This window comes from Epinephelus fuscoguttatus, linkage group LG7, assembly GCF_011397635.1.
Source record: "Epinephelus fuscoguttatus linkage group LG7, E.fuscoguttatus.final_Chr_v1".
NCBI classification, from domain to species: Eukaryota; Metazoa; Chordata; class Actinopteri; order Perciformes; family Serranidae; genus Epinephelus; species Epinephelus fuscoguttatus.
The window spans coordinates 13,962,672-13,982,771 of NC_064758.1; the positions used below are offsets into that span (position 1 = coordinate 13,962,672).

At 40.1% G+C, this 20,100-nt stretch overlaps 1 protein-coding gene across 1 annotated transcript; it reads right to left on the minus strand.

Annotated features, from left to right (window-relative positions):
- Window positions 1-582: 582 nt before the first annotated feature.
- Window positions 583-19,317, minus strand: si:dkey-32e6.3 (uncharacterized). Its single transcript, XM_049580168.1, has 6 exons — window positions 18,800-19,317; window positions 16,066-16,238; window positions 15,163-15,381; window positions 5,411-5,571; window positions 5,185-5,317; window positions 583-3,224 (listed from the first exon to the last, which is right to left on the minus strand). The coding sequence occupies exons 1-6, from the start codon at window positions 19,074-19,076 to the stop codon at window positions 3,048-3,050; spliced, it is 1,140 nt and encodes a 379-aa protein (XP_049436125.1). The 5' UTR covers window positions 19,077-19,317; the 3' UTR covers window positions 583-3,047.
- Between the last annotated feature and the right edge of the window lie 783 nt (window positions 19,318-20,100).

A 20,100-nucleotide genomic window follows, 5' to 3' on the forward strand; every position in this document is an offset into this window, starting at 1 on the left:
TCCATTAAAACCTCACTTCAAACACTTCTGTCAGGCCAAGTTTTGCATTTTTAATCCCATGCCAAACTACCGAGAGAGGAAAAATTCTATCTCACGAGCATTTCTCTTATCATTTGGTCCTCTGCTTCCACTCATTATTTCCCCTTGAAGTAACTCCAGGTAGCTGAAGGGGTGCTGATAAAGGCGTTTGTGCTGGAGTAGTAGGAGGAGAAGTATTACAGACATTTCTAATGTCCGTTTTAACATACCAAAGCATACAAATGCATGTACTTACCACACTATGTACTTGCCTTAATTAATCCCCAGTGGACCTGACCTGGTCACACACACACACACACACACACGTATTAATCAATGACCTATCGATGATTTATGCATGAGCTGTGTCTGAAAATCTGTAATACAGCCACGTATTGGCTCCTTTACCGTTTTCTCCTATTGATCATATTCTTACATTCTTCATGGTGTCAGAGCAGAGAAGGCCAAATCAATATAACTTTACTAACTGTATCTCTAAGGCACTAACAATCATCCAATGCTGTGTGCTTACAGGAAGTTGTCATTATGGAAAACACCAAACAGTTTAATAAAACACATACTGGTTTATTTAACGCCGAATGGAAATATTTACCATCAGAAAAATAAATAAATTACAGTTTCCAAGTTGTTGATGTGATGTGCATTCAAATGCATGGCAGCATCAGAATTCATGATAATCATGTTATGTGGATGAGACTTCAGTGCACAGTGTTAAAGTATTTTAGAACTGCTTTAGAAGAGTTTCAGTGTGCAAAACTTGCACTGCTTTTTTTTCTCATTTTCTTTGCCACAAAATATTGTCCTCACATAGGAAGCACAAAACACTTGATCACATGCTCAGTCATCCCACCACCTATTAGCTTTGCTCTGATAAACCTGCTGTGTGATGAATTATCTAATGTCATATAGATGTTTCCATTTTGTGAGTCAAACATTTTGTGTTTTGCACACTAAAACTGAGCCAGGGCAATAATAAAACATGGAAATGTTAACACCACTAACAAAGCTTTCCATCCCAGCTTTGTCTTTGCAAAAGCTTTCCATCCCAGCTTTGTCTTTGCATTTTTCTTGTCACTATATTCACTTTGATGGGTTTTTTTTAAGGAAATCAATGCTCGATATATACTGAAAAAAGTACAGTACTAGTACCATCACTCCACTGTTCTCATTAACTTGCATTTGAGTGTTTTTTTTTTTTTAGATCAAGATACTGTTTGCATTCAGCTGTCTCTCAAAATGTTGACCTGAGGAAAGTATGGGAAATAAAAATCTCCCAGAAAGCTCAACAATAAATAAATAAATCCTAAAACCCTTAAAAGCAAAAAATACCACAGCTTCCACACAAATTCAACTTATTCAATGTCTCACAAGAGTGCCTTTAAATAATAAAAACACATCCCAAACCCATGTTCAACCTAATGATATGTCTCAGATATTACTTTAAACTCTATATATACACGATATAAACTGCGGTGACTGTTCTCTAACAAAATATGACCACACAGGTTGTTTTTAAAGCAACACTTCTGACCCATATTTATGTCTACTGGTGGGCAGCAACGTCTAGTAGCCGGAATAATTATGACAGGAGCAAAAAAGGAAAACCGGCGACAAAGCTGAGCAGAAAAGTCTGCTCAGGGTGGGAGGGTCAAACATACACAGGACTTTTATCCAAGAGACCATGTTCATGTCCCCCGTGAAACCAAAAGTCAACGTTGAGGTATTTTAACAGCTTAACAATGTTATACATGATGTATGTTGTCCGTGGTGTATGTCGTACTTGACGTACGTCGTACATGATGTTGTCCGTGATGTATGTTGTTCTTAACATTACATAAGTGACAAACATCTAAACCTAACCATGTAGTTCTGGTGCACCTGCTACTGTTTCACAATGTCGATTGTGTCTTTAAAACGACCATTAATAATCGTATACAAGCTATTCTATCACCCACCAGTAGGGGTGCTAATTTAAGAAACTCTCCTAATGGTCGTATTGGAGGGTAGCAACATCCAACTTATGTGGTCATATGGGTTGGAGGACTTGTTGAAACTGCTGTTACGAATGAATCATGGATATAGTTTGGTTTTACCTGATCATATCAGAAAACGATATGTGTTATTGATCAAACATTTCGTCTTTTGTGATTCCTGCCAGCAATACAGTCAAATAAGACAGTAGTTGAAGTTATTTTCTTGTGCAATGCCTTCATAATGTGTTTATATTGTGCTTTGAGGTTTTACCCTTTAGTAACAAAGTCATACCCAGTAATCCGATTCCTTATCAGTCATCTGGACATATTCAAGTATTACCTTTCAGTTCTGAGTGGACGTAAACAATACAGACGATGGCCAACAATGGAAGTTAAAACAATCTAAGGAAGAAGTTACATGAAAGTGTCACACCCTGAGGATGACAAATGAAGAGCTGAAGCAAAACCCTGGTGGATTCTACTCGCCAGACAACTAACGCAACACTCAAAGGGCTTTTCACCATATCTGACCCCAATTATGCTGTCTGACACAAATTTCAGAGAGTTAAGCCAATTATCCCATGGTGTGATTAGTCATCGAGCCTTTGATGTAATCAAAGAGTCTGGCCTGGCCACTTCAATGCTTTATCAAGTCAGAAACTCTTTTTGTGGCGGTTCACCTTGAGACAGCAGACAATACAATCTATGTGCCAAGTACCCTTTGTATAAGCTCACATCCTTCCTACTGCTCTCCTGGAGTACATAAAGCACTGTACTTGAACACTATGAAACAAATTCAAATCCTACTTATCTAGCTGCCATCTTCAGAATCTAACTGTGATCCTTCCTTAGCTGCATATTTATTCCTTTAACCTTCTTCCATATGTAAACTTCTTCTGTGTTTTGATGATCTCTGGTCCTTCAATAAGCCATCAGTCTTCCTGTTTAATAGCCCTACCTACAGTCTACTGTGTCTGGGTTAACGGAACCCTAAACTGGAGGTTGTCACAGACAGACATTCAGTTGAACTGTGTTCTAGCCTGCCCCCTGCTGGAGATTCCTCTCATAGTTTTCCAGGCAGATGTGCACACGCTGTGTGAAGTAGTCTGACTGAGAAATAGCCTGGAGGAGGTCGGTCTGGACCAGTGTGATGTCATAGAGCTCGGAGGTGCAGGCTGTACGAGTCTCAGTGCCACCTGGGTCCAAGAAAACCTGAGAGGCACAGATGCATATGTGCACACAGAGAAAAGAGAGGGGAAATCAGGTTAATTTCTGAACCAGCTACTGTCTCACAAACACATCTGTCAAAGCATTTATTTATTGAGAAATTGCTGCATAAATACCTGTCCTAAAAAACCTCATAATACACATTATAGTATCTATACCTTTGCGTGGACATCTTACTGACAGGATGATTAACATAAGTTAAAAAATTATTAGCAAAAAATAAGACTTAGAAGTGTGTAGGTGTAATTGTTAAGGGCAAACTCCAGTGAAGTGTTGTAAAAAAGGACTACATTTATGTACACCCTAAATGTCTACCAAGCGCTGACACTTGTTTTGACATGTCACAGTAGGAAAGGCACAGCTGTAAATAACACTATGAATGGCTGAATTCCATTTAGCTGCTTCAGTTTCAGGGACACAGCCTTGTGCATGCTGGCTCCCTGTCACACTGTCTTACTTATTGCAACACTTGAATGGAACAGAGCTATTGTTAAAGTTATAAATAACACATGCTTTTCCTACTATGACACACAATGTCTACTACTAAAAATTACTACTGCAAGAGATATAAGAGTTCACTTAAGAACACCATGCTATCAGTATTATCAGAAAGTAGGACTGTCAACATTTTCCAAAGAAAAAAAAATTAATGCATAATTACTACAGCCAAGAGAGAGGGTGTGAGATCAGACACCCCTGGCATGTACATGTACTTTTTTCAGGCCAAGCTGCGATTCTATCTCATTATACACAATGCTAGTGTGATACTAAGGGAGTAAACTTATCTGTTTCTACCGAGTGATCAGCATCTATGGCTATTTGAGCTTTTATCTGTGCTGCTTGTCCTGAGTGGGAGACAGTGTGCTCTTACTGCCTAATTATATCCACCAACAGATGTGATTTATTAAAAAAAAAAAAAAAAAAAAAAAAAACAGCTGTATGTGACAACTGCAGGTGAAAAAAACATCATATCAGAAACTCAGGTCTAAGGCTACATTCAGACTGCAGGCAAAACACGGAGCTTAGATCTGACAGACAAACTGTCTGCATTGTTATGCGCAAGTGGTCAAGTCTGATTTGTTTAAACAGACATCACCAATCTATCTGCATGGGTTGCTGTGGTAACGGCATAGGCGTCAGTAACTATGTAGCTACGCTGATGACCAGGCTTTCCAGTGCGAAAGCAGGAGAAATAAAGGCCCATCATTTTGCCCTCCAAACAATCACACTGACAAGTCACAGGTGCAGAACTCCTCATAGGCATCTGTCCACAGACTGTTGTTCTCCATGTTCTCTCATCCCATAGTGCTCTGCAGGAAGCAACATGGATTCTGCTCAGCATCAACACTCTGGATTTGAAATTTTCATTCAAATGACACTTTGAAACACAATTTGAGCAGCCAGAGTGACCAGACTTAAACACATCTGTGGAAATCTGGTTGGTATCCCATTGTACACCACCTCCACTTGTGGTGTAGATCTGATTTGAAAAGTAGCATCATGTGTATTTTGCTGTCCAGACTTTCTAAAATCAATCAATTTTGCTAAAAAACGGATTTGGGCAAGCACTCTGAACAAGGCCTAATTTAATGTACATAAATCTCTATAAAATTTCTTAGAGCTGCAGGTCAAGACCATTGACTCAAAGATTACATAACAAAGTACTGAGATTTTGTTCTCATGACATAAAAGAAAATGACAGAGCAGTGTGACAAAAACATAATAAACTCTCCAACACCCATATCTCAGATCCTGGATCTAATCAAAAAGCTGAATCATTTCCAAAGTGGAAAGAAAATTGGGAAAACGATAATGGCACTCATTATTTGTTCAAAATATCAGCCAATTTAAGATGTGATAAAATTCTGTGAGTGTAGTTACAATCCTCATGGTTGCCATTAGGGCATTATGGCATTATGCCCCAGTGTGAAAGAAGTGGCAGTACCTTGGGATGGACTATGGTGTGCTCGTCATCCTGTCTTATGTTGTCGTCTATGAAGATGTGCTGAACATGTGGGTCAAATGGGTCGACCCATAATGGCTTCCCCCCACGGATGGAGTAGGTATTACTGGCCCACCTGAATGACAAACCGGCACAGGAAGGTTTTGTAAAAGGCTGGATGAGGGGACAAAACCCACGTTAATGGTGGCTTGATGAGCGCTATTCATACCAGTCAAAGTGGTCCTGAAAGCCCACCAGGCCCTGCACTGAGCTGAAGTACTGGTACAGGCCCCTTTCTCCATCACGAGTCGACATGCGGTCCTCGGCTCGGCTCAGGACAATTCCCTTCTTGCTGCAGCGGATCTTGCCGGGAGTCATATTCACATTTATCTGAGCCGAGAGCAACAAGAAGAGTCGGAGTCAGAGAGAAACAAAGAGGGCGAACCGCTCTGAACTCTGTGGTAAGCATAAAACCACAACAAACTTCTGTGAAACTGCCTTGTTATTAATACATGTCCTCTGGCAGACTTGACCTAAATTAATTGTGATATCAGCAATTAACTTTCTAAGACATTAAAAAGTCTGTGCCAGCTACAAAAAAAAACAACTCTACCACTCTGTAGTTTTATAATAAATGGTGTGAACGCTTACAGATGGCCATAAACTCATCAAACTGCATGTAATTGATATATTATTCTGGACTTGATTGTGTTATAGCAGAGTTTTGAAAAAAAGCCCTCTGGCGTGTAGTTTTAATTTAATAAGATGCCTCCTTCAACTGAATGCACAATTTCAGAACTAGATGTATAAACTATTCTAAAATAGTGCACTCAGTTAAATCAATTATTTGAAACTAAAAAAAAGGTTTTAGCCATGCTAGTGTTGTGGCTCAAGGGATGGAAATGTCAGTTGGTTTGTCGGTCAGTCTATGACTTTGGAGTAAGGCTGGGCAACATATCGATAATATATCAATAACTTGATATGAGATTAGATACTGTCTTAGTTTTAAAGGCTGCATTACAGTAAAGTGACGTACTTTTCTCAGTTTAGTGCCATTAAATTATTTGCCTTTGGTCATTTAGTCATTTTATCCACATTACTAGTGAGTATTTATTAAAAATATCACTGTGTAAATATTTTGTGAATGCACAAATAGGTTTCTACAATATTGCTGCAATATCGATATCAGTCACGAATATCGTGATATTTCATTTTCTCCATATTGCCCAGCCCTACATTGGTGCAGACTGAAATGTCTCAACAACTCCTGGATGGACTGCCATGACATTTGGTCTGTACATATATTCATGTCACCCACAGGATCAACTGTAATCATTTTCGTGATCCCTTAAAGAAATACTTCACCTCCCAAATGATCGTTTGGATATCAATTATTCACTCTGTGTTTAGTTGAATTTGAGAAGATACTTTATTTTTCTTGCATACCTTCATGTGAACGAAGAATCCAAAACTTAAGAAAATTCTTGATGAATTGAGGTCATAGGGATCCACCTTTAAAAACAACAAAACTACATCAAAACATGTGTTTATAAACTCTCACACAACTCATGCAGTCTCATTTTTTCCAGTCATATTCTTAGTACTTCCCAAAAACTCATTTTCCCAAAAACGTTACGATTTATAAAACATCCGCATGAACAGGGCAGGTTACTCGTCCATGTGTGCGACTGTTTATGTGGAAGTGTTTTAGACAGTGACGTTTCAGTGAAATGCATGTTTGGGAAGTACTGAGCACACAACTGGATAAATGAGACTTGGATTATACTACACTGGTTGTGTGAGAACCTGTAAACAGATGCTTTGATATAGTTTTGCTGGTGTTAAAGGTGGACCCCTATGACCTCAATTCATCAAGAATTTTCTTGGGTTTTGGATTCTTCGTTCACCATCATGGAGGCATGTGAGAATAACAAAGTTTTTTAACCAAATTCACTGTAACACAGGGTGAGTAAATGCTATGCAGGTGATCATTTTTAGGGGTGAAGTATTCAAGATCACAACAGATCAAGAGATCAAAGTATTTTTTAATCCAGTACTTAATTATAAAACATCTGCAAACTCATGATATTCCTAGGAACGACAGCTAAGTTTAATGCTAATTTGCAAATGTAAGCATGCTAATAGGCAAGGCAAGGCAAGGCCATTTTATTTATATAGCACCATTCATACACAAGGCAATTCACTGTGCTTTACAAGAGAAAAACGTTAAGATAAAACATTAAAGGAACAATAGATCATTAAAAACAAAAGCTAAAAGCAAGAAAAACAGTGCAGAAAATGCATTTAAAAAGCAAACATAAAGCAAAAGCAACAGCAGACAAATATAAAAACAATAGCTACAGATTATCCTAACAATAAGTTACATATCTAGTTCACTGGTAAGCTGCAGTAAATAGTAATGTTTTAAGCCCTGATTTAAATGAGTTGACAGTTTCAGCCGACCTCAGATATTCTGGAAGTTTGTTCCACAGGCGGGGAGCATAGAAACTAAAGGCTGCTTCACCTTGTTTGGTTTTGATCCTGAGTAAACCTGTTCCAGATGATCTGAGGGGTCTGGATGCTTCATAACGTACAAGTATATCAGAGATGTATTTAGGCCCGAGACCATTTAGTGCTTTATAGACAAGTAACAAGATTTTAAAGTCTATCCTTTGACACACAGCAAGCCAGTGCAGTGATTTAAGCACTGGTGTAATGTGCTCCATTCTCTTGGTGTTGGTGAGGACTCTGGCAGCAGCGTTCTGGACGAGCTGCAGTTGTCTGATTGATTTTTTACTCAGGCCTGTGAAGACACCGTTACAATAGTCCAGCCTGCTGAAAATGAAAGCATGAACAAGTTTTTCTGTATCTTGTTTAGAGAGAAATTCTTTTATTCTTGCTATGTTTTTAAGGTGGTAGTAGGCTGATTTAGTAATTGTCTTAATGTGACTATTGAAATTTAGGGTTGAGTCCAGAACTACACCAAGATTTCTGGCTTGATTTGTAGGTTTTAGTGTCATGGCATCAAGGTGAGCACGGACTATTGATCTTTGTTCTTTGGGGCCAAAAACAACTATCTCAGTTTTTTCTGTGTTTAGTTGTAGAAAATTCTGGCACATCCACGTATTGATTTCATCAATGCACTTATTTAGTAGATATAGGGGACTGCAGTCATCTGGTGACACTGTTATGTAAAGTTGTGTGTCATCTGCATAAGTATGGTAGGAGATGTTAAGATATTCCATAATCTGAGCAAGAGGGAGCATATAGATGTTGAACAGAAGAGGCCCAAGAATGGACCCTTGAGGAACTCCACATGTAATCTTTGTTCGCACAGATTCATAATTGCCAAGTGACACAAAGAAATCCCTGTCTTGTAAATAAGATTTAAATCAATTTAGCACAGTGCCAGAAAGTCCCACAAACTTTTCTACTCTGTCGAGCAGTATCTTATGGTCAACTGTGTCGAATGCAGCACTAAGGTCCAGTAATACCAGAACTGAAATCTTTGATGCATCACTGCTCAGATGAATGTCATTTGAAGTGCAGTCTCAGTGCTGTGATGTGCTCGAAATCCAGACTGAAAGGCATCAAAGGAATTGTTTTGCTCCAAGAAGGTGTTAAGTTGCTGAAAAACAACCTTTTCAATGATCTTTCCTAAAAATGGTAGGTTTGATATGGGCCTGTAGTTCTTTATTACTGAGGCATCCAGATTAGGCTTTTTAAGAGAGGTTTAATGACTGCAGTTTTCAAGGCCATTGGAAAAAGGCCTGACTGAAGAGAACATTTGACTATCTGTACTATATCTGATGCTATGCAGTTAAAAACATCTTTAAAAAAGTTTGTAGGCAGAGTGTCAAGGCAGCAGGTAGTGGACCTAAGATTTCTAACTATGTCTGTCAAAGTAGCATAATTTAATGGGTGAAAAAGTGCCAAATTAACTGGAGTAGTCTTATGAGGCACAGGTGAAATAGCCACTGTGTTGGAGTTACAGACTGTCTGTCTTATCTTTGAAATCTTGTCTGTGAAAGAAGAAGCAAAGTCATTGCATGCCTTGGTGGATAGCAGTTCAGGAGGGACTGACACTGATGGGTTTGTCAGTCTGTCAACAACAGTAAATAAAGTGCATTGTTGTTATTTTTGTTGATAATCTCAGACAAAAAGGACTGCCGCGCCCTTTTTAGCTCCAAGCTATAGATGTGCAGACTTTCCTTACAGATGTCATAATGAACCTGGAGTCTGGTTTTTCGCCACCTGCGTTCTGCTTTTCTGTATTCTCCTTTTTGAGCTTTTACCTGTGTGGCGTTCCTCCATGGTGGTTTTTTCTTACCAAAGACAACTTTGACCTTCATGGGGGCAATATTGTCCACAATATTCTCTCTTTAGAGCTGAAACTATGAACCAGATCATTGACAGAGACTGAGGGCACAGCTGGTGTGGGTATGAAATCTTTGGTGAATAGTGTACAGGTGTTTTCGTTGATATAGCGTTTTCTGATTACCCCTGTTGTACTTTTACTGGTGTCAGCGGAGATGGCCATTTTAAAGAAAACACAGTAATGATCAGAAAAGGCAATATCAGTCACCACAACCTCAGAAATGTTGAGCCCTTTGGAGATAATTAGATCTAAAATATGTCCCTTATTGTGTGTTGGCTCTGTTACATGCTGGGAAAGTTCAAAGTTGTCCAGGATGTAGAAAAGTTCTTTCGCACTGCCATCTTTGGGATTGTCAATATGAATATTAAAATCATCCACTATAACAACACAGTCAAAATCAATACAGACAACAGACAATAGTTTAGAAAAGTCATCAACAAAGTGTGCACTATATTTTGGAGGCCTGTAAATGGTTACTAATACTGCTTGACAGGAGGATCTCAACTGCAGTGCAACATATTCAAAAGACTCAAACTTCCCATATGACAACTGTTTGCACTGGTAAACAACCTTAAATAAAGTGGCTACTCCACCTCCTTTCCTAAGTTCTCTAACTGAGCTGATAAAATGGAAGTTTGGGGGGGGCTGATTCAATAAGTACTGCTGCATTGTTGTTTTCATTTAACCAAGTTTCAGTTAAAAACATAAACTCAAGGTTTCTCTTGATAATAAAATCATTAATTAATAGTGACTTGCCAGCCAGAGATCTGACATTTAACAAAGCTAAATTTAATGTACTAACATTGTCTGACACAGTCTGTGGCTGACGCATAACTGGAGTCAGATTAGATAGCGTAGCTGTGCGCTTCGAGTACACATTGTTTTTCCTGATGCTAGTCAAAACAGGAATGACAGACCTTGGAGATGACTCTGGCTGATGCTTTTCAATTTCAAGATGTGTTTGACCATGCCACCGGCTATTTAAGATTGCAGGTATGTTTAAGGAAGCGGCATGGGGTCTGACTCATCTCTGACAGGCACCTGATTGATGATGTCTAGGGCTACTATTTAAGAGTTCATCAGTTTGACTGAGCTTTAGTTTTAGTGTGGCAGCATTAACTAACTCCTTGATTGGTGAGCGTGGTGGAGGGTTGACGCTGGCTCTGTGGTGATTATGGTGGTGGTGGGGAGGGTCGACGTTGGCTCCTTAGTGGTTGCGCCGGTGCTCGGGGGGGAAAGATGCAGGCTGTCTGTCTCTGTGCCACGTACTTGTCCTTGGCTCTTATCTGTCCATTCTTGTTTTGGTATGGCCTTCCAAAAGCATGACGTAGGTTGGCCCTGAGTAGTCTGCATCCAGTGATGTTCGGATGAATCCCATCACGCTGAAAGCAATCCTTACCGTTCCAAAAATGTTAAAATTGTCAATAAACTTTATCCCATGAGTGAAGCATGCCGATGTCAGCCATGTATTCAGGGCAAGGAGTCTGGTAAAAGACTCAATTCCTTTCCCCAGGGTTGGAATGGGGCCAAAAATGAACACATTTTGTGACTGACAGTCACTCAGTTTCTCCAGGAGCAGGGAAAAGTCTTTTTTCAGGATCTCAGAGCCAGTTTTTCCTCGTAGAATGTCAAAAGACCCAGCATGGATGATGATCCTCATGTTACTGGGATGTGTAGAGAGGATCGCTGGCAACAGCTCGGTTATGTCCCTGACAGACGTGTCAGACACTGTTAGATTTTCAGTCTTTACCATTCTTACATGCTTGGTTATTGAGTCTCCGATCAGGATGGTATCTGGCTGATCAGGTGTGGTGTTAGCGATACTTCTCCTGGCCCTCGGCTTCTCAGGTGTGAAGTTAGCATAGTTTTTTCTTTTTGGCCCTGGGTCTAGCAGTGGTTTTGGGGCTATTGCTTGCATTTTGGATAGCCTTGGCCTGCCTGGGTTCAGTGTAGTTGGTATTGTCACATATTTCATTTGGAGCCAGTGCATCATACCTGTTGTGTAGAGAGTTCAAGTGGAGGGGTGAGCGTTGGGGCTCTCTTGACTGATTTCCTGCTGGATTTGCCTTTGCATCTAGTGACATCAGACCAAGTCCTGGCTGGAGTTGATGCTTTTGGTCGAGCACCAGTCCTGTGCCAGTAGGAAGGGTCATTAGGGAAGGCCAGTTTGGGAGCCTCTGCAGCTGATCCAGTGGTGTTAGGACATATCCATTGGATTGTGTCAGCCAAGTCAGCGATGGTATGCTCCACATTTGTTGTATTTCCATATACACCAGTCTGTCCATCAGCACCTTGTATGTTAGCTGCCACAGAGTCAATGAATTGCTCACTCTCACAAATTTGTTGTAGCGTTTCATTCTTCTTTCGAAGCTGCATTATCATCTCAGTTAGTCGCTCACACTCTGTGCAGCTCACAGATTTTGCCATCTTGTCCTTGTCCTAATCACAGGTTTCCAGTCACAGACACAGCAAAAGGCTTGCACTGTGCCTCAGCCCTGCTCACACAGAACTAAAGTGGTGAAAAAGTGGTGAAAATATGGCAGTAGTCCTCTGTATCTTTCACAAATTAAAGTCTCAATGCTTTATAAGTATCCAGGATCTACTTTCTGTAGCTTTTAGCAGGAAAAAAAAGTATATCCACAAAAGAATGTAAGCAAAGCGGAGCGCAAGCAGCAGAGCATCTGCACTGTAAGAAAGCCGGAAGCAAAAAACAAAACAAAAAAAACAACAACATTAAACTACGACGATGAACACAGTAAACATTAGCCTACCTGCTAAACCACGTTGTCAATGTGGGTATGTTAGCATACCGACACTAGCATTTAGCTCAGGGTAGCACTGTGCCTGAACACAGCGTCACAGAGCGTCACCAGCTTTGAGTCAGACCACCAAATAGACTCCAAATCTTGTTTTGTCCTTTAAGGCACACAGTATGTTTTTGGAGGTCATCCAGCTTGTAAAAAATTCACCTATAACATCAACATTACGCTTCTGTCCTAAGTAGACAAATGATAGTAGAGATCCACACTAGCATACACTATGTTGCTGTAGAACAGAAGGCCAGCCACCTTTTTAAGTAACATTATGTACATGGCTTACTGCCATGTCTTTGTCTTTATTGAATTTGGCAGGTAAGAAGAGGTGTGGCACCGGAGTGCTTTTAATGTGAAGCAGCTATAGTACATGGACACTAATCCCAGCTTATACAGATATTAGGACATTAGCATAAAGTCAGTGATATCTAAGCTTAAATGGTGAAAACCAGTGACCCCAAGATTTAGCATATGGCTTTAATTAGGCGTGTTTTCCCACTGCACTCATCTCCAAGACTTGACAACAATGATATTGCGGCTGCTGCTGCACTCAATAAGTCACTGAGGCAGGAAAACAAACTGCTGAAGTTCAGAAAGTGAACAACCCCATTGTGTGTTGTGATTGATTTCCCCCCTGCTCGGTCTGTCCGAAGCAATATATGAATAGCATGTAACAGGAGACTGTTTGATTAAGATTTCCACTGTGCTTTCTTCCAGACAGCTTACCATGCCTGACAGGTTCACTTTCTGACATCTCTTCCACCTCATCATCTGTCCATTCCACTCTCCTCTCAAAATCAATGTGTTTCACTCCAGCAAGCTAACAAGCAAGGTACAAACCCCTGTGTGTGTGAGTGTGTTGGGATGTGGGTTTATGTTAAAGGGCAGAGGTCTTTGCAGACACCCACACTCAAAAAAAATTAACACACACTCACACACACATTTACCCTGCAGATAGATACACCTATCTTGGTGTTATGTTCACTCTTGATGAAAGTGTCCTGACCTAATTTTCACTACATATTGAGAATAAGCAAACATTTAAAATAGACTGATAACTCGAATTTTAAGGCCCCATTTAGTGCAAAAAGGCAAGGGTTTGAAGCTGCCTTCTGTTCAGCTGCTTTGTATGGATGTGAGGCTCGGCTTTAAAATTTATCCTCTACATGGCCTTGGTAGAATGTGTTTATGAGAGGCAGGTTGTCCAACCCTGCAGGCTTTACTCAACCATTCACAATCACACCATTGGCACTTAAGAGTCATCATTATCTTAAGCCTATGTACACAAACAGTTGGCTATATAAAAGATCATTTGAGTATTGTAAGTAGAAGAGCCCTCCTGTCATCACACAGGTTGTGTATTGCACCAGGAGGATGAAGTCAAAACCGGAATAACTCCTGTGCTTGAGTGGCAGACAAACACCACTCTTGTTAAGTACATTGTATCTGGCATCATATTAAATCACCTTTATTAATGTAGTTATTGCAGTTGGCAAGAATTTAATGTGCACTTAATCAACTGTCACACAAATCTGGGTCTGAAGAATTGAGATCATCAGTGCTGCAAACTGTATTTATCTGTGTCCACGTAGCAAACTATCATCTCCAGTGTTATTGGACTGTTTTGATTTGTTGGTGAGCCGACTGAATCCTTCGCCATTTCAGTATAAATTAAAAGTTCATGATCATTCTAATTTACAAAACACCTGTGCAACAAGGCACATAACCTGGAGTGCATTACTGATTGTGAGGAGGTCTTACTGGGCGACTTCAATGATTTGCGAATTACCAATGTGAGTGATTGACCTTGTTGGGAGCACCTGGCTATGCTCAGGCTTTAAATACCCCATCACTCTGGCTCTCTTCCCTCAAAGCATTGTTTGTTACTTTCACACTTCCAACACCCCACATTACACGTAGCACTCATGCAGACACACGCCTTCACCACTGATTCTACTGATTAACACATCTCATCGTTACCTTAGTTTATTTTTGTAATTCCTGCATTTAAATTTTTTTTTATGTAAATAAATGATTAATTAGCTTTCCTTCAGACTGCATCTTCCTCTTTTTTGTCATGGCTTTAGAGCCAGGTCGTGACACCAAAAACCAGCCCTTATTTTTAGGAGTTTCTCGCTTGTTTTAGAATATTATGTGAATATCGCCCCAGGTTCCTTGATTATGTAACAGTCTCTTGCTAGAGTTCATATCAGCAAATTCTTTTAAATCTCCATAGTGTCTGCAGGTATCAGGCACTTAAATTTTATGCCTTTTAGGACCTTTTAAAGATAATTTTAAACCAACTTTAACACTGTTTTTTTAGGCAAATCATCTTTTTCTGATTTAAGCATTGTAGTTAAGTACAAAGGGTGAGCTGTTTTTTGTAGGGACATGGTCATTAGAGCGTGTTAGCTTCATCTAAATTATGCAAACAGGTAAATGAACATATAAAGTAAAAAGAAAATATAAGGTTCAGTGGTACGTTTAAAGATTTCTATCAGAAATGTGGACTTTCACATAGAAGAGCTTGACTCATTTTGTAACCCTGTGATAGAAAGTAGACAAATATCGTTTGACTTACTTAAGTCTGTATTAGGTCAGACATTGTGTATCATATTAAGCTGAACTATATAAGTAAATCAGATATTACTGTACCCCAGTGATAAACCCCAAACTATCGGCTAGGCCACAATATGTTATTGTAATTTGGGTGAACTGACCCTTTAACCTAAAATAATAAAAGACTGTACACCACTGAATTAATGATGAATAAATGGGATTCTGCTTCACCTTGAGATCAGGCAGATCAGGGAACAGCGGATGAGCCCCTTCATTCAGTGCTTTGGCCACAGCACTCAACGTACGAGGTAGGTCATTTCCAAACGAGCGAAATATGATGGCAAACTCTCTTCCTTCCTGTGCCAGGTCTTTGAGCAGCTGGAAGAAGGAGGGGAGGATCCAGTGGTACAGTTTTCCACCCTCTCCTTTTACAGACAGCTCTCTGTCTCCCTGTAGGGAACACAGTCAGGGAGCAGTCAGTAATGCTGTATAGGCTGCAAAAAACCACATTGGTCAGGAAATAATTTTTATTTTCATACAATAACTTTAACATCTATAGGCAGAGCCACAAGACTGATTCACAAGCATGACCTGGCACCATGGGATCTGATCTGCGTGACTGAACAGGATTCAGATGATTTAAAATTTAAGCTGTCAAAATACACCTTATGTGATGCAGTTCAGAGAATTATTGACTTCTGATGGAGGCTGTTAGAAATTCAATAAACTAAACACAGCTACATAATGTATGGCTGTTTGCTGAGCATGTATGCCTCTGATGTATATGCGTCACCACTATGGATTGTGTGGGTTTAGCAGATACCATATGACTGGTTTAACTTGTCTCAAAGGAAAAAAAAGTGCCTTCTTAAAGAACTGGTATACGTCTGTTAAAGTAATTTATGTTGCATCTTATTCCAGCCAGATGCCACTGTTTCATCATTTGTACTGCACTGTCTGTATGTATACCATGTAATAAAGGTCTTTCTTCTTGAGTCAATAAAAGATTTGAATCCAAAAATGAATCGTGATTAGAAAGAGAGTGATAGCTTGCAAAACTTTAGATTTTTGTGACTGCTTGTCTAACTTTATACAGACACTTTACACCTGGCCTCCTTATCCGTTCATGCTTGCCTTGGTACCCTCGGGCCAACGGAGCAGATCCAGATGCTCATCCAGAATCCCACGGAAACGTCGCCCTGCACTTGAGGTGAAACCTGGTGTCCGTCCAAAATAAGAGTGGTAAGTAACAGCGTCAGCGCATGGTGGGAGCAGGGAGGCCGAGTCACTCAGCCATTCCCACTTTCCTGTGTAGAGGTGAGGAGAGCAAAGTTTTGTGAATGGTTACAAATGTAGACACATAAAGATCAAAGAGTAAGTGCAGGAGGCTAGTGCGGCATCTTGGCAAGACCTGAGGCAAGACCCAGGGGTGCTCTGAAGCTCTTGTTGGAATTTAATACATCTTGCTATAAAATAAAAATGAAGTAGTAGCAAGGATATGTATAGGTAGTCAATGACATTCATATTCCAATATCTACATAGTCTCTGATCACTTTTGGGCAGCTGTACACAAGCCATTTTTCACAACTCTAAGTAGGTATTATCACTTCAATTAATTAGAAACTATACACATAGGGATTTTGGAAGAATTGAATTTTTTTTTAATATACTCCAACAAACAGATCAACTTCTATGAATGGCTAGTTTACAGTGGCAAATTTTCCTATAGGGAACATAGGCAGCTGCCTAGGATGCCAAAAAAATATTCTTATTATATTAGATATTTTTCTTTATTCGTTTCGACATTCAGAAAAATTTAACTCAAGGGAAATGGTGGAGTGAAGTGGAGGGGTAGAGCACTTGAGTGCTGAGAAAATGAAAAGGCAAAAATTAAATAACATTACTGTATTGCTCAGGGCTGGAGTGGGACTCATTTTCAGCCCTGGAGTTTCATGCCTCAGGACGGGCCACTTTAGATCACAACCTATTATAACCTTACATGTTAAGTCTACAATAGCGCACTGTTCTCTAAAGCCTTGTAATTCAATGTATTTTTCTAAAATATTTCCAATTCAGTGCAAGTAAGGGTTGCTTCACAATGTAGATTTATTTCAACATGAGTGCACAGCTCCAACATTATTCTTTACAACACAACATCCTTTTCAACAATATCAGACTCTATATTCTGATCAAATAGCCTGTGTGTTCACAGATATACAAACCTTAAAAATGAAATAAAAGAATAAATAAAAATACTAAATATTAAATTTGAGAAAATAAAAAATAAAATAAAAAGTGTTGCACTCTCTAATAACACTATCTCTCAGGGTTTTCCCTGGGTTTTTTCGAGACCAAGGTGGAAAGGCCTGTGGCGGGGGGCATCTTGACAGCTGTGCTTTTATATACGCCCCCCAATAAATATGAAAGGAGGCCCCCACATGCTTGAGCTTTACGCTGGTGACTTGTATAATCAGAACAGACATGTCCTGTGATTTTCAGCCTTCTATGATTATATTGACCCTTTACAGCAGGCACATCCTGACAGCTGAGAATATTACTGTCAGGTATTGTCCCCCTCTATTAAATATGAAAGGAGGCTGAAAATCACAGGACATGTCTGTTCTGATTATACAAGTCAGTGGTCCTGAAATGTGTGTTTCTCTTCTATAATACACATTCTACATCTAGGAGGCGACGTCTTTCCACATACAGGCTTCCTTTGCCTTTCAAACGGGGCAGAGCGTGGTGGGAAACAGTAGGAGAGTCACAGCCTGAGGGGGAAACTGGGTTCTGACACAACACTGGAGGGAGAAGCAGGTCCTTGGAGCTGTGTGCCGGACGAAAAAACAAGCGCGTCACACCGAATGCACGCCGCTACGGCTTCACTTTGGGGGTATGATGTGCATCTGCATTGAAAGTAATGGGTTTGTGCACGCAAAAGACGCTACCCCTGCACGCCCCGCATGCGCACACGTTAGGGCGCATCTGCAAAAAAAAATTAAAATAAATAAATAAATAAAAAGTGATGACTGAACACCGGCCCAATGAAAAAAAAAATAACTTGGGGCATCGTAGTAGATAGTGCCGGCGCCCCATGTACAGAGGCGCTGCCTCGCTGCAGCAGCTGCGGGTTCGAGTCCGGCTCGCGGCCCTTTGCTGTATGTCAGTCCCCACTCTCTCTCTCTCTCTCTGTCTCCCCATTTCACCTTCTGTCCTGTCAATAAAGGCAAAAAAGCCAATAAAAAAAATCTTTAAAAAGAGAAAAAAAAAAAAAAAAAACGGCCCTCGCGGCCCAAGCATCAGAGCGGTCCTGGTCCTCCCGATTAGCCACTTAGTTTTTTATCTGTATTGTTTTCTCATTGGCTTGTGTTATTCTTAGTAATAAATACAATGCATAGAAAAGATAAAAAATAATAGGCTAGAAGAAGATAACAGATAGTTTGGGGTGGTGGGGGGCACCAGGAAAAACTTGCCTAAGGCGCCAAATCTGCTAGGTCTGGCACTGCTAGTCTTGATGTATTCTACCAAGCCTCACTTCCTTAATTTAATTTTCACTTCAACATAAGCATAACAAACACGCCATAAAATACGACGTTAGACATGTTTGAATTTATATTATTGATGACCTGCCATTCGGCATATGTGTGATTCCAGTGACGCTTTTCATTTCAATAACCTCAGTTACATTTTTGTCGTTCCTTAGCTGTGTGTTCAGGATAAGGGAAAAGAGGAGGAGGGCTTTTTTTTGCCATCTTCTTTAATGGAATTCGGCACCACAGGTACAATAACTTCGCTGACTGAGCAAACAGAAATTCCTCGCATCCTTGTGTGATACGTAAAAGTACAATGAAGCCAGTTTCCAGTTTACCGTGTTTGCTCATCTTCCCCCAGGTGACAGTAGAGAGGAAATACTCCAGGGCAGCTTCTGTCCCCAGAGCCATCACGGTGTCCGACACCAGTATGGTGTTGTTGAGGTCGACATGCAGGACTAACTTTTTCCTCGGGTGATGATTTGAGGACCACAGCTCCCGAGGGACTGTCACGGCGGGGTCACCTGTCCCCCACACAGGCTCGGGGACATTCCTGCTGTTTGTCCCGTCATGTTCTTCAGCTTCTCGGCAGCTGTTCTCACCGACCTCCGCCATTAGTGTGACACCGACGACAAATATTAGTTTGAAATATCTCAGCTGAAACTTGCTACGCGACTGGCTCAGCTGTCTGACTCATTGTAATTTACCGGTACTTCCCTGTTCTCCATGCTATCTCCTTCTTCTTCTTCGGCTCAATAGTTGTATACTACCGGACAGAGGAAAGGGCGCCATCTTGTGGAGCTGTAAAACACTCACTCAGATTATTAATCTAAAATCAGACAACCCCTACGTGTTTTTTGTAGAATTTGGATAGTAAGCACAGTTTCTTCTTTGTGACATTTTTAATGAGACATAGAATGAACGTGATTTTGATGAAATGTCACAATTTTAAGATTAGATATGATTACGTGGAAGCCCACACGGTGTGTTCAAGAACCGTTGGAAATGTGAACACGTGACAATTTCTGTTTTGACAGTTTCTGGCTGTGATAAATGGTGTGATTTTTGCGATTTCTTAAAGATAACATGCCAGGGTATTTAAAATAAATATAAAATACAACACTTTAAAGTAGATTGTCCCTCCCCTGAGCCAAAAAAAAAAAAACGAACTCCCTTTCCAGTGCTGAAAAATGATTTTAAATGCTACCCCCATTTTGCACCACCTCCTCTCCTCTCATAAATACGGAGCAGTCCCTTATGCCATATAATCACGCAGGAGTTTTAAGTTTTGGTGCACTATACCTCAGGTTGAAAGGTCACCAAACTCCATCTGCAAAGTTACTTGTAACTAGAGCTGTTGAATAGATTTTGAGGAATAAGAAATGTGGAGGAATCAAAATATAACGTAGCAGACGACAGAAATACTTAAGTAGTTCAAAACTGTCTGTAGACCTACACACTACAATAAGTTTATATTAATTTACACCACATGGTGAAAATACTTCATTATATAAGTAAATGTCCTAGCTGCACTCAGATGTCACTGTACAGAAATGTAACCATAAAAGCAGTCATTACAAAGATTGCTCCTTTTTGTATTATTGTATACATTATGTTGGAGCATTATTATTGATGCACT